Source organism: Daktulosphaira vitifoliae, unplaced genomic scaffold, assembly GCF_025091365.1.
Source record: "Daktulosphaira vitifoliae isolate Bord-2020 unplaced genomic scaffold, ASM2509136v1 Scaffold_2, whole genome shotgun sequence".
NCBI lineage: Eukaryota > Metazoa > Arthropoda > Insecta > Hemiptera > Phylloxeridae > Daktulosphaira > Daktulosphaira vitifoliae.
Genome location: NW_026099573.1, coordinates 7,215,020 through 7,229,970, shown reverse-complemented (window position 1 = coordinate 7,229,970; position 14,951 = coordinate 7,215,020). Strand labels below are relative to the sequence as shown.

At 26.0% G+C, this 14,951-nt stretch overlaps 2 protein-coding genes across 2 annotated transcripts; one reads left to right on the top strand and one right to left on the bottom strand.

The window, feature by feature from the left end:
- The first annotated feature begins 239 nt into the window (after positions 1-239).
- Positions 240-6,248, top strand: LOC126897309 (plastin-3). Its single transcript, XM_050670818.1, has 11 exons — positions 240-666; positions 1,940-2,104; positions 2,162-2,424; positions 3,078-3,297; positions 3,364-3,518; positions 3,707-3,812; positions 3,889-4,102; positions 4,170-4,308; positions 4,362-4,501; positions 5,605-5,858; positions 6,047-6,248. Exons 1-11 carry the CDS (start codon positions 580-582, stop codon positions 6,218-6,220), a joined length of 1,917 nt encoding a protein of 638 aa, XP_050526775.1. The 5' UTR covers positions 240-579; the 3' UTR covers positions 6,221-6,248.
- Positions 6,249-9,301: 3,053 nt separating this feature from the next.
- LOC126897311 (uncharacterized) lies at positions 9,302-14,323 on the bottom strand. The gene is made up of 7 exons (XM_050670824.1): positions 13,748-14,323; positions 13,544-13,684; positions 13,225-13,482; positions 12,915-13,136; positions 11,852-12,028; positions 9,471-9,753; positions 9,302-9,401 (listed from the first exon to the last, which is right to left on the bottom strand). Exons 1-7 carry the CDS (start codon positions 14,198-14,200, stop codon positions 9,340-9,342), a joined length of 1,596 nt encoding a protein of 531 aa, XP_050526781.1. The 5' UTR covers positions 14,201-14,323; the 3' UTR covers positions 9,302-9,339.
- Between the last annotated feature and the right edge of the window lie 628 nt (positions 14,324-14,951).

Here is a 14,951-nt window from a genome sequence, read left to right as displayed (position 1 = left end):
TATTGTCTGTCGACCATGTACGACAAGTTCCGTAAGGTTTCAATATGAGTAAGACGGCGGCAATTTTTATCGTGCTAGTCTGGTACTGGACTTGACGTGTAACCGATAAAAAGGGTTTACCGTGAATCAGCCAGTGAACTACCGTCGTGTGAGTCATAAGCCCACACCGACTTACCCCCCGCCTCGCTCCGCGTGTGAGTTGTACACGTTGGTGGCAAGAGGCACTGCCGAATACAACACGGATCACATTCTCACAGCTCGCCACATTGCTGCGTAGCGTGTGCGAGGCGCACCTTTCTCCAATACTAACATAATATCGTTATTCACTCAAGAGTTAGTGTTCAGTCAGTGTTGTTGTGATTTTCTGTTAACGTTTTTTTATTAATTTTTTTATAACCGTATAATAATCACCGTCGAGTTAATTTATTCATAGTTTTCAACAACGAAAACATACTTAACATTAAGTACAACGAAATCAAAAGTGCCAAATTTATTTATCCAAAGTTACCATTGACGTCGTTACTCAAAATTAAGCTAGCGCTTCATCTAATAGAGTCAAAAATAATCACATGATCAAAAATGTCTAAAGTTTCAAATTATATAAATGCTTTAAACGGCAACGCGAATCTTACAGCAGACGAAGAACTCAAGGAACAGTTTTCCAAGGTAACGTCATCGTTTGTATTACCTCCTTATTTTAGATAAACAATACGACGTAAATCGTGATCTTGATTTATTCCATCCCATTTATTTCTTTATATGTTTATAATACTAAGTAACCGTCGTAAGTAGGTGTACTGCATATTCGTTTCGACTATTATGTCTATGACAAATTATATTGCCTGCCTGCGAAAAAAAGCAAGTTGTGATTGCTGACGGTCATTATAAAATATTGGTTGGACCTTGTCATGGACTTGTTTACTTATTACATACGTTTAAAGTAAACTTGAGTGCGATAGAATATTTAAAGAAAGTCAATATTGTTAAAATATCAAATAATTCTATATATATGTAATTTTAAATTAATGTTATAATGTTATTTGTTTTATTAATAATGAATGTAGTTTTCAATAAAGTGGCGTCAAAGTGTTTATCAAATTATACGGGAAATCGAATTTACATATATTTTATACGAATTTGATTAGAAGAAATGTTGCATTAAAAAATATATTATTGTGATAACGAACAATTGATAACTTGATATCGTTTAAAAAAAAAATCTCTAATTCTAATGTAGAAGTCAATTCCTGTTAACATTTCATAGTATTTTGTAGTATTTATTCATATTATAGTATTTTGCTCTTCTACTGGTAAACTCAGTTATTAAAAAAACTAAATAGTTAAAAAAGTTTATTTCAAAAACTACCCTCATGATTATATTATGTTATAATGACTTGCTTATTTATTTTTAAATGAATATATTTATTTCATACTTTTATAATCCATTTTTTATGTATTCATATATTTATTTTCAAAAACTGTTACTTCATGTTATTTAATGGGGTACCATTTTAATTATTAATAAAGGAAATATCCTAATATTACCGTCACTAAGTAGATTCATAGAAGAAATTTAATTATTTTTTTAAATGCTAATTTAATTTATATAATTGCTAAAATTATTTTATATGCTTTTAAGTTACAAGTTTTAAGTACAAGGTATAAAGTACAGATAAGATATGATTTTTAAATATATGTCAATATAAGATGTATCTATCCTCACTACTTACCCACTTTGTGTATTAAATTAAATAGATACTCAATGAGTATTTCTCATAAAATTATTATTGAATTGTCAACATTTTTTGCAAAAAAAAACTAAAAAATGGCTTTTTTAAAATTTGAAAAAAACTAAAAAAATTTTGTTTTTTTTTTAGAAAATCAATTATTTACAAGCAGCATAAGCATTTATTTATTAATTATTATATACTATTTATAGTTTGATAAAAATAATGATGGATCAATCGATTTATCTGAATTGCAAGAAGCGTTGGAACTTTGTGGTTTCAAATTACCTGCCTGGAAAGTTCGAAAAATGATTGAAGACTATGGCAATAAAAAGACCCAAACTAAAGGAAAATTATTATTTTCAGAATTTAAAAAGGTTTGTATGATATTTTAAGAAAATGATCTATCCCTCATTATTGAATTATTTTTTTAGCTCTGTACTGATTTAAAAGCAGGCGAAGTAGCAAGTTCTTTTAAACAAGTTGTTTCCAAAAAAGAAAATTTAGAAACTTTAGGAGGTATGTCTGATGCTTCAAGTGAAGGAACTACACATTCAGTAAGACTGGAAGAACAACTAGCGTTTTCAGATTGGATCAATAGCAATCTAAGACATGATACTGATTTAAAACATCTACTACCTATTGAAAGTGAAGGCAAAAACTTGTATGATAAAGTAAAAGATGGAATTTTACTTTGGTAAGTTTATTATATTTATAAAAACTATTTTCATGTGTATTAAAGTTTCAAATTTGAAACGAAACTTAACATGTAAAACAAGTTGCAGTATGCCATAATTTTTTATAGGGGTGGAATTTTTTTATTAAATTTTGTGAAAACTCTTAGTACTTAATTTGTGATCATAAAATAAACTTTGATTTTAATAGTTTTGTTTATTTGAATGAATTTATTTGATAGTGTGGAAGTGAATTGACTATTAGTGAATTGGGGATCTGAAGTTGAAAGCATGGATTATTTTTTGAACAAGACATTTTATAATTTATACAGTGATTCAAAAAAATGCCATAATACGCTTGGCCGTTGTAAAAGAATATAGCATACTAAATCTACCATAAAAAAAAAAAATTCAGTTATTTAAAATAGTTCTTTTTTATAACAAAATGCAATGTACCTAGGATAAATAAAATTAAAAAAAATCAACATGCATATTTATTTTCTATCCAGTGGTCAATTTAATATGATTGATGCATTCATAAAATTTTTTAAAGGCACCAAAATAATATTTGCACAATGCACTAAAAAGTCTAAGGCTAACACTGGTTTTATGTACTAATAGATTTACTTAATTGATTATTATTGTGATTATTACTGCTAATAGATTGTATTTTTAGTAAAATTATTAATCACTCATGTCCTGATACAATTGATGAACGAGCAATCAATAAAGAAACTACAAAAAGCAATTTAACAGTATACAAAAAATTAGAAAATTTAACTTTAGCTTTAGTATCAAGTCAAGCTATTGGATGCAATATTGTTAATATAGATGCTCATGATCTTGCTAAAGGAAAACCTCATTTAGTTCTAGGACTTTTGTGGCAAATTATTCGAGTAAATGAATTTGTTATTTATGTATTTAATAGTGACGACTGTATAATAATAAAGATATATGTATAGATTGGGCTGTTTAATCAAATAACTCTTGAAAACTGTCCTGGTCTTGCTACACTGTTACAAGATGGTGAGAAAATTGAAGAACTCATTAAATTGTCCCCTGAAGCTATACTGCTAAGATGGGTGAATTATCACTTAAATCGTGCTGGTGTTTCTAGGTAAGTTTTATTATCTGGGGATTTACCACAAAAAAACATTTTAATATTATTTTATTTTTAAATTTATTTTGCCTAAATTTGTTTTATATGGAATCAAATGATAAATTAATAGTATAATTTAATTTTTTTATAATGTTTGATTATTTTAAACTTGTTTTTTACTATTAAATTTTCATTTTATTTTGTAGACAGTGTCATAACTTTCAAAGTGATATTACTGATTCAGAAATTTATACTTACCTGATGAAACAAATTGCTCCTCAAGATTCTGACGTTGATATGTCAGCATTAATGGTAATAATATTTATTTTTTGTATTTATTAATTATATCAAGAAGATTATACTACTATATATTTTTGTAACTTTTTAGGAACCTGATATTAACAGACGAGCTGAAATAATGTTACAACAAGCCGCAAAATTAGGATGTCGAAGTTTTGTTACTCCTTCTGATGTAGTTAATGGTGTATACAAGTTAAATTTGGCCTTTGTGGCAAATTTATTTAACAACCATCCTGGATTAGATAAACCTGAGGGAGAAATTGAAGGTTTGGAAAATATTGAAGAAACAAGAGAAGAAAAAAGTATATTTAAACAATTTTAAGGTTATTAATATTTTACTAAACTCAAATTTTATTATATTGTGTGTAGCATACAGAAATTGGATGAACTCAATGGGTGTGGCACCACATGTTAACTGGCTTTACTCAGATTTAGCAGATGGTCTTGTTATATTCCAATTATATGACATTATCAAACCAGGGATTGTTAATTGGTCTAAAGTCCATAGGTAATATATTTTATACACATTATGACCTTAGATAACTAATATATCTTTTTTAGAAAATTCACCAAGCTCAGGATGTTTATGGAAAAATTAGAGAATTGTAACTATGCTGTTGAATTAGGTCGTCAATTAAAGTTTTCTCTTGTAGGAATTGCAGGGCAAGATTTAAATGATGGAAATGCTACTCTTACCCTTGGTGAGTATTTAAAAGTATAAATTTTGATTGTATATCAAAATTTAGTTACAATTTAATTAAAAAGTTTTTATTAAAATTAGCTATATTATGCTACAGATTATTAAATTTAATTTCGATTTTATTATGATAAATTTTATTGTGTCTGTTATCATAAGTTCTTAGCTTCTACTGGACCAATTTTTAATGATATGTTTAAAATTCAAAAGTTGTATCTAAGTAATAAAATTACTTTCAAAATTTTTAAAAAAATCTTTCTTCCCTGTAAATCATTTACAGGGAAATCGTATTTTATGTGAGGATTACCATCATGGTAATCCTCACATAAAATACGATTACTAAAATTGACAAGTTTTAATAATTTCTAAACTTTTTATCTAAAACTACCATACTTTTTGAGAATTGAATAAAATCAAAACAAATTTTTGTTATAAAGATACATTTCTTTCATTTAGTATTTTTTGAAAATATGATTGTTTACCTGCTCACAATAAAAATTCAAAAATAAGAACTTTTTTTTATGAAAAGTTAACTTTTGAGAATATTCCTTACATCTTTAAATATACTTTAAATTAAGTATCATGTAATATATTTAATTTATATCATTATAAATATTATTAAAAAAAATTAACCTCTAGACTTATGTTTTATATATAAATGGGTATTTAAGTTGAAGAAAAAAGTAAGATATTTATCTAACAATCACAAATTTAGAAATTTTATTAGAATTTTTTACCAATATTTCTTTAGAAAGGGGTTTTTTAACTTATTAATATAAATTAAATAGCTATTAGGTTTTTAACCAGTTTACCATTGATTAAAAAAACAATTACACAAACTCAATCAGAACTATTCAGTTTACACTTTAAAATAAGATTTAGTTTTGCTTAAGCTCTAACTAATTTGGGCATAAAAAAGTTTCATTTACTTTTAAAACTAGTGATAAATTATTTTTAGTTCTCCAAAAAAATAGTTTTTTATTTGCTCATTATTACTTAAAAATTATTTCTATGATATAAAATATATTTACTATTTTAAAAACTTAATTTACATAATAACTAGTTATAGAAATAATATTTTAGTTTTATTAACACATTAAATTACAGCTTTAATTTGGCAACTGATGAGAGCTTATACACTCTCAGTTCTTACACAATTAGCTAATACGGGAAGTCCAATTGTTGAAAAAGAGATTGTTACCTGGGTAAACAATAAATTACAAAGTGCTAACAAAGAAACAGCTTTAAAAGGATTCCAAGATCAAACTCTATCAGATGGTAGAATTGTTATTGATTTAATTGATGCTATTAAACCAGGCACTATTAATTATGATAATGTTAAAGATGGCAGCGAACTTGAGGTGATTTTTTTTTTCTGAAAAACCTTTAAAAATTAATGTATTACCTTTACATTTTTAATATTATTACTCAATATTATGCTATATTAGTTTTCACATATTCCATGAAAATATTGATTTTACTACAATGTGTTAATTATTATTTTTTTTTAATTAACATTAACATATAATAGTATGTTATTTATTTTAAGGATAAATTAGCAAATGCTAAATATGCCATTTCAATGGCCAGGAAAACTGGTGCTAGAGTATATGCATTACCTGAAGATATAACAGAAGTAAAGCCAAAAATGGTGATGACTCTTTTTGCATGCCTTATGGCTATAGACTATGTTCCATGTATGGGAGTAAAATCTGACTTATGATTTAATATTTTTTGTATAAGTATGAAAATATATATATATATTTATTTTAATGACATTTTTCAAACATATTATTGCCAGTTTTATTATTATTATTATAATTTATGAATAGAGTTGTACAGCCAATTTTAATTTTATTAGATTTTATTTAAAATCATGTACCATTTTTACTTTGTTATTTATCAATTATTTTATTATAATCGCTATTATTTTGTAACATTTTTGTTACTTTAAGTAACATTATAAGTTATTAACATTTATAATTTTATTATATAATTTTGGTAAATATTTCAATGTTACCAATTTTTTATCATAATCTGACTTGACATAATAGGGTTCTTAGAAATATTTATAATACATAATATTTTAACTGCAACAACCATTAATGCAGACTTAAATATTAATTCAACTTGGAAGCTCTTTCAAAACTATTACATATTATGTTAAATTCAATTGTAAATTAGATAATTATACTTTGACGTTATTGTTTTTTAATTTTTATTTAAAATTATTCCTTATTTTGTATTAATACATTCTAATATTTAAATAATTATCATCTATTACATATTGTAACATTATAAATACCAATAATGTTTAAGTATTTCTATACTAACAAATTAAGTGTGTACTTAAAAAACAAAGTTTCACTGTAATTATGTAATTATGTCATTATGATACTGATTTTTACATTTTGTATAAAGATCAAAATATATTATTTATTTATTATTTTATAATTAGTAATTAGAGTTAAAAAATATTTAATAAGGTTTTAAAAAAAATAAGCAGATCCAAAAATTCTGTGGGTTTGTATTAAAAAAAATTATTGTAAATTTGCAACTTGAAAAAATGAAATTGAAACTCACAGATTACTTTTAATCCTGTTTTTCAAATGTGAAAACAAAATAATGGTTTAGTTTCGATACGAAGCTGAGAAAGTATTAGCTTTGAGATGATGGTGTGTGTCTTATTTATTTCATTCCGTAAAAAATTCTCGGTTCTCATTGGATCGATTTCAATGTAATTACTACAAAAGAACACAATCATAATCTAATTGAATTTATTGTTGCAAAAATTGGAAAATCCCTTTAATTTTAGAAATTAAAAATATACCTCAAAATTATACTATCATAAAAGACGCCATTTTCAAAAAACTATTATCTGCATTTTAAAACTACTAGCACTTTATTTATAAAACACTGATCTTACTTTTAATAGGGTATACTAGAAATAAATAATTTTTTATGATATATTTTTTGTAAAAATTCAATAAAAAACCTAATCATTATACTGAGTGTTCAGTAAGTGATGAAACAGATTTCTATTGTTCTTATCGTTTGTAATAATTGATTCACTTACTGAATACTCTGTATATAGATAATCTAATAACAAAAAAAAAACTTATTTCTTCATAATAAAAAGTAATTTAAAAATAATTACCGTTATGAGATATAACTATTATCAATAGCTAAATATATATTTAATCTGACTCTTTATCTGCCTATAGGAGGGGATTTAAAAAAAAAACTTTCACAAAAAATTAACTTTTGAAAGTGTTTCGGAAACTGACAATTTTATATATATTTTAAATTAAAGCTAATGTAATACACTTCATTATAAAAAAAAAAGTGTCGGGCTTTATTTTGCCTTCACAGTGAAAACAGACATTAAAGCTAATAAAAAAAATACGAGTTTTTATGAGTGTAAAAAAAAAATTTTTAATATTATTAATTTTATAATGCTATAACTTTTTGAAACATATATGGATCAATACAATTTTTTTATGGTAAATACTATTTGTATACCTTTTAACGTAATAGAATTATCATGAGTATAAGGTCACAGGTTTATTTTATTTAAATGATTAATCCAGTTAATAATTGATATGTGAATTTGTTCTGAAATGATTTCTTAAATACACTCTGTATGAGCATTTTGTTTAAATTACATCGACCATTTGTAGTTATACAACTCACAAAATACAAAGGCCGTTCTGATGCTAGTCTGTCTGTAGACAGTTAATTCTTTATAATTGCAATAAATCACCATTCATTGTTTTACCTTTATGTGTGCAAAATGCTATATGTAAATAAAAGATCATTTAGTGAACCGAAATCATATTAACTCGATCTGTTTTTATTTACATGTTTCCGTTAACACTTATGGATTCATATTCATTATCATAGACCCCCTACTCATATTTTCTTTTAACATTTGTCTAGAGGGTAAAATACAGCCCCCAAACCGTTTTTTCTGTTATTTCTGCCTTTTTATTAATAATATAAATGATATAATCCTCGATAATAAGTTTTCAGGAAGCACTAAAATACAAATTTTTATATCATTCTTAATAAAAAAATTCGACCTGTACATATAGACAAAAGCTAGTTATATATCTATTTCGATGTTTGGTTAAAGGTTTTGTAATAATGCAAAAATTACTAAAAAAGATGAGTAGAAAAGAAGAAGAATTTCACAATGATGATTACGAACTTGGCGTATCGATGTCGAAAGCACGATTCGACCAGCTCAATGAATATTTAGAGACAGACTCTCTTCAAGCCTTCAGCACTCAGCCCTTTTATAGTATTTTTTTTTATCCCCGCACAATCATCATTGTGTCATTCTCGCAATGTTGCTATTTTATTGACAAGTCATCATAAAATATATGAATTAATACATTAAATACATAAATACATGCGAATAATACACAAATCATTTCGACACTTCATATAATATTATTATAGTTAGTTAAAAAGAGCTGATAAGTATAATTTGTGAATTTTCTCAAAGAAAAAACAAACATGTTATTCTAAGCTTATGAATATAATTTATAAATAAAAGTGTTAATAATTTTTAAATGAACGACCATCATTGTGGACACAAACAGAGCAGTCCTCTGTTATATCATATTGTGATAGTGTCGAGTGTATTATGACAGTTTAATGTGTTCATTTTATTTATTTCAATCTTAATTAAATCTTGAAAAAAAGGAGGGTTACATCAATTAGTCTTACTTAAACTGACTCTATGCAACAAATCATGTATTAATAATTAAAAATTTATATTTTACATTTTTAAAATGAAACTATTGATTTTTACTGTTCGAATTTTTTATTTCAGCATCAATAATTGTGGGTAACTACAACGATTTCACTGTCATTTGAATTTTCTTTTTTGATATTGCCTAGACACAGATTTCAGTTGAAATGATATAATCTATTAAATGAACCAACTTAACTAAAGTTTAACTTACAATCGCAATTGACACCTTTTGGTATGAATTTATTTTGTTCTATGAAACACATTTTTTCTAAAGGAGTCACTTTTTCAATTATACGTTCTTTTGACTGAATTGTAATGTCAAAACAAGATCTCATCCCAAGTCTTAATGATTCTGGATATATCTTCCAATAGTCTTCCAGTCCCGCTGGCAAAAATGTGTTTTTAACAGAGTGTTTAAATTCATCGAGGGATTGCAAAAGTTTACTCTGGTCAGAAATAAATTTTTCTTTGACGTCTTTGCTTGCATAATAAAACTAAAATAAAAGCGAGGAAAATTAATTTTACCTATAACAGTTTTTCATGTATAGAAGTGGTTGCGTTATATTTATTGAACGAGCAAAACGTATATTTCGCTGTAAAATATCAAATTTTAGAGTATCATTTAACAAGTATAAAGCATAACAAAAATTTAGTTTGCTACAGTGTTAAGTGTATCAACATAGTTATCTAGATCAAGTTACGTACCACGGATCGTGCCGTCGTTTATCGACAACAATAAACTTCTTTGATAATATAATTACCCAGACTAACTAAATTTTAATCAATCAAAGTACTCTAGCTCAATTACAAAACTAAAAGGAATCATTAGAAAAAATTATTGTAGAACTCCAAGCGAGCATTGAACAGTTGAGAATTTAACAAGTTAATCAGAATATTAGTAGCGTACACAATAATAATAAAAATGAAAATAATATTATAGATAACGAAAACGAGAACTTGAGGAGTTCTTAAGTAATGAGAATATTAAATAGCCCTTATTTCAAAATTACATTTTACCCCATGGACATTTATGAGAACAAAAAAAAATTATAACATTTACAATACTTTACACCCAAACTGTGAAGCATGACGTGATACAGCAGTTATTCTAAAATAATATATTAAGCATTATGAGTTAGAAAAGTATTCAATACATAGAAGCAACAATTTTTAGGATTATTAATGATGAGAATAATAATCACTCAGATTTTCGATGGTTCGATAATTAATTTGTTATTAGAGTCCTCAAATTATTGGAGTATTCGGTTCTAGGGATTTCAACTACTGTTTTATCGAGACTATTAGAGGTGTTCAAATCGGAGTTTTATTTATTTTTGGGTTTTTGGAGCTGAGGCCGCTGGATCGTATTTATCTGATAAAGACTGATTGAATAATATACTTAAGGCACCTATTAAGTCTTTATTATAGTTATTGAGTGGCTGTTCTTCGTATACAAATGACAAAATATTTAATAATTCTACTTTAGTACAGTGATAAAAATAACATTATTTAATATCTTTAAAAATCTATCTTTCAAAAATTAAAATTTGGTTAAATAAAAAACTGGTTGTTAAATATTCCAGATTTCAAAAGCTTTATAAGTAGTAAGATGTCCCTTTCATTTAAAAGTCCGAATTACTTGTTTTGAACAAAAATTCAAGAATATTGTTATAGAAACCTACTTAATTCCACTCTGATTCTGTAATCCTAATTGTCTGGTTATTATATATACGCTTTAAGTAGTAGTTATAGATGGTCTTATGATATTCTAGATTAGCTAATATTTTATTAATTATATGATAATATAAATATTACAATTGTTACGTAAAACACATTTAAAATACAAATTGAGTAAACTATCAATTAACTCTGAAAAATCGTTCACGATAAGAGAGCAGTATATAAAATTTTCAGTACACGAAAAGGAATTCCTTACTGAGCGTTTAAGACAATACCAGAGATATCGTCATCCCTACCCATTTCTCCTTAGGTGGCTATACCTAAGTGCTCGTCAACAATAGTCTAAGGGTCCTACGAGAGATAATTGGTTAGGCAATTTCTACCTTAGGTACTGAGGTTTCCAATTTAATTTATATTTCCATAGAAGAATTACCAAGGGTCACGATACAATAATTTGACATTCTCAATTAAAAAAGGATAATGTTATTTATTTAAAATAAGCAATAAATAATAATAATGATGATATTACAACTTGCTGGACATGTAGAGATGAAGTTAATCCAAATTACAACAAGTTAAACAACACCCAACTCGACTTTAACATGCACATACGTCGTAAATCAAGTAATTAGATTAAATTAATTCGAGATAATGGTACGTTATATAATTATGCATGTGACGCTATGATCATGAGGATAGCAGAACTTACTGCCGTCTAGGTCGTATTATTGTATTGGACTGATCGCGAATATCTAAAGTGTTTATATGTGCTGTTTTGTTAGTATTTTATGCGTTTCTGTGTCAATGCTCTAAAGTCGAGTTGGCTGTTTTTGTTAGTTATAAAAATAGAGTTATGAGCACTCTATATGTGATCGTATCACTGCGTAATTTTTGAAATATTAAGAATCTAACAGGTTTTGTTGATTTTATGACATCCTTTACAGACACGACCAATGCATTAATTATTTTGTACTTGTCTTCAAATTCTTGCCAGCATTGGAACAACTTTAACTTATCCGTGCCATCTATCATTTCTTTATGGTCTTTGCGAAGCTTTTTATCCATCCAGACAGCGTCACCTTTTTCAGCCTGACAAAATTACAATTATAATTATAAATATTTTATTTATTTAAAATATTAAAAAAAGATCGTTAGCTCTAGCCTAGCCTCCATCTCTTATAAAAGTTCTGATTGTAATTTGTGTTATACCAATCAACAACACCGCCTATCTGATAAAATCTAAGGAAGACTTTTTTTTACTCGTCAAACATTTTTTTTTTTGTAATAATTCCGGAAAAAATTTAACTTAAATTACTCAAATAATAACACACATAAATAATTAGCTTATTTAATAGATAATGATTAAGAAAATGATTGGTTGATAACAACTTTTGGAAGTAATTGACGTATTTATATGTAGATGAAAGGAAGAGTAAGGCCGGGAAATGTTTAGTTACAAAAGCAGCAGTACTCTTCACTTCTAGTTATTACTTTAAATTGTTAAGAACTTCCGAAATACTAGCCTAAAAGTTTTCTTATCTTAATTAGATCATTATCTATTAAATAAGCTAATTATTTATGTGTGTTTTCATTTGAGAAATTAAAGCTAAAACCCTTATAATACATAAGGAATGAACAATTTTTTTACGATTGAAATATTGAACTAGAAGAAACGAATAAAATAACTAATAATAACTATTAAATAGTTTAATAAAATAATAGTTATTATTAATCATATTTTTATTATTCGACAAATTAAGTGATTTATAATAATTGTATACAGATTTTTTTTTAGTACCACATTCTGGGAGATAGCTCAGTTTCCATGTCCTCCCTTGCTATCCAAAGGGGTGCCCATGGTTTAGTCTAATCATGATAGAATATTAATTTTAATTTGATATAAAAATATTTCATATTCACTAGTTTTTTTTTACAAAATAATTTTGTTATTATTTACCCATAAAGCTTAACTTACATTTAAAATTGGTGGTGGAATCAGTATTGAAAATTTTTTTCTTAAGCGTTTAAAAATATTATTACGTTCATCATCTTGAGCTTCATTCGCATTTTTTCCCTTAAGTTCGTTAAATATCTTTTCTAAACTATTAGACATAGGAATATTGAGGTCCTTACTGGATGATGTTGAAGGTGTTAAAAGATAGGTGAGATCCATCATGTTGTACCATTTACTTACATCCTAAAAGTCGTTTAAAATTTAATCACAAATTATGGCAGTTAGTTTTTCATTTGATTCTTTAGAAGGTTCCATATAAGTTGAAACTAACTTGAGTTGGTGGTTCACAATTATTTTGTAAGTCATTCAAAAATGAACATATTTGTGTATTGTCAGGTTTTTCTTCACATACATTTTCTTCGTCGTCCACCCATTGTTCCTCGTCATCCTCAATAATAGTATCCATTCGATCTTCATTAAAAATTTCACGAATCCGTTCTAAATGATGTTCAAAATCACTTAATAACGATAGTAATAAAGTCTGCTGATTTTCCAACTCAGCCGTCTCTAAATTACTTAATTTTGGTTTCTAAAATAATATATACTATTTTAAATAAATATTTTTCCGTTATGCAATTAATAAAACTTACTTCCTTTAAAATCTTTATTTTTTCTTGTGTTTTGTTTATTTCTTCCACAACATTATTTGCTTGTTTTTCTATATTATTTATCTCTTTGATCGATGATTGTCTGTTAAGTGTTGGAGGTTCAATTTTTCCCACCACAAAGTCCTGGTGTAATAATTTATTTTACATTCATAATAACAAGAACGTATTTTAATAGGAGCAACTTACTGGGTAATAAATTTCAGGTTCATCGAAACTCCCAGAAACGAGTAAAGTTTTATTCAATGGGAATAAAGGTGGTTGAGTCAGATCAATTATGGGCTCATCATCGGGTTTCACAACTACTTTCTTTATACTAGATTTTTTTTTTTTTTTGCCTTTTTTTTTTTCTTTGACTTTATTTTTAGATATTTTTTTACCTTTGCCTTTGTTTATTCTATTGCCTTTTTTATTCTTTTTCTTAATATTTGTTTTGCTACTTTTATGTGGCTCATCGGGTATTACGGGTACGTTTTGTTCTTTACAGCCTTTTAAAAATTCATCAAAATGCACTGAGCCTAAAGGGGTTGAAACTGGCAAAACGTTATCAATTTTTTTTATCGTTAATTTAGCCTTTTGTGAAACCCCTTTTTTTTTCTTTAACTTTGCTTTTGCATTTTTTATATTTCTTTTCAACATCATGAAATTATACTAATTAAAAATAAAGCAAAATAGGAACAAATGTTTATTTATGAGCAAACCTATCATCATAGTAATCTATTTTTAGCCAGTTGACACTATATCTTAAATGTTTTTTATGCTATGTTTTCTGTTGTGTAATATAATGTGTTTTTAAAAAAAATATGACCATATTTTATGTAATATTACATTAAATAGGCGCAATTTTAAGGGTGTTTAGGGAAGTTTTAATAATTAATAAAAAATACTTCAATAATAATAAGTTGAAATTTTATTATAAGATAGTGTGATTAGTTGAATAGTATTTTACAACATATTAATTTTATGTTTTTAATTTCTTTAGATATTATTAAAATATATAGTTTTCAATCTAATTTCAATTATAAATTAAATTAATTTATAAAGGTTAATTAAATTAATCTCTTCATAGCTCTATAAAACTATATTCCAATCTTTATATTTTGCGAATCAAATATTATTTCTATGGTGTTCGAGTAATAGGGTATAAGTTTAAAATTAATCATTTCATAGTCCTTTACACCACAAAAAAGAGTATTTATTTTTAAATATTATGATGTATTTAACCTTATTAACACAACTTTTGTACTTCAACTCTTTTATCCGAGAACCACAGATTTAATTTATTTTTTTAATTTACTGAAGGATAGGCTGAATAAAGTTTTTTAATTAAAAAAGTGTGAGATCGAGAATTTAAATTGTTTTTGGATTTAGATAAGACCAGAGATTTTAATCT

Excerpts from the sequence above, each read along its gene's own strand:
- LOC126897309 (XM_050670818.1), top strand. The coding sequence starts at position 580 with ATGTCTAAAGTTTCAAATTATATAAATGCTTTAAACGGCAACGCGAAT. Across the intron at positions 667-1,939 it reads TCAAGGAACAGTTTTCCAAG|TTTGATAAAAATAATGATGG; the intron begins GTAACGTCATCG and ends TACTATTTATAG. Across the intron at positions 2,105-2,161 it reads TATTTTCAGAATTTAAAAAG|CTCTGTACTGATTTAAAAGC; the intron begins GTTTGTATGATA and ends TTATTTTTTTAG.
- LOC126897311 (XM_050670824.1), bottom strand. The coding sequence starts at position 14,200 with ATGATGTTGAAAAGAAATATAAAAAATGCAAAAGCAAAGTTAAAGAAA. Across the intron at positions 13,685-13,747 it reads AACCTGAAATTTATTACCCA|GACTTTGTGGTGGGAAAAAT; the intron begins GTAAGTTGCTCC and ends TTATTACACCAG. Across the intron at positions 12,029-12,914 it reads TTCCACCACCAATTTTAAAT|GCTGAAAAAGGTGACGCTGT; the intron begins GTAAGTTAAGCT and ends TAATTTTGTCAG.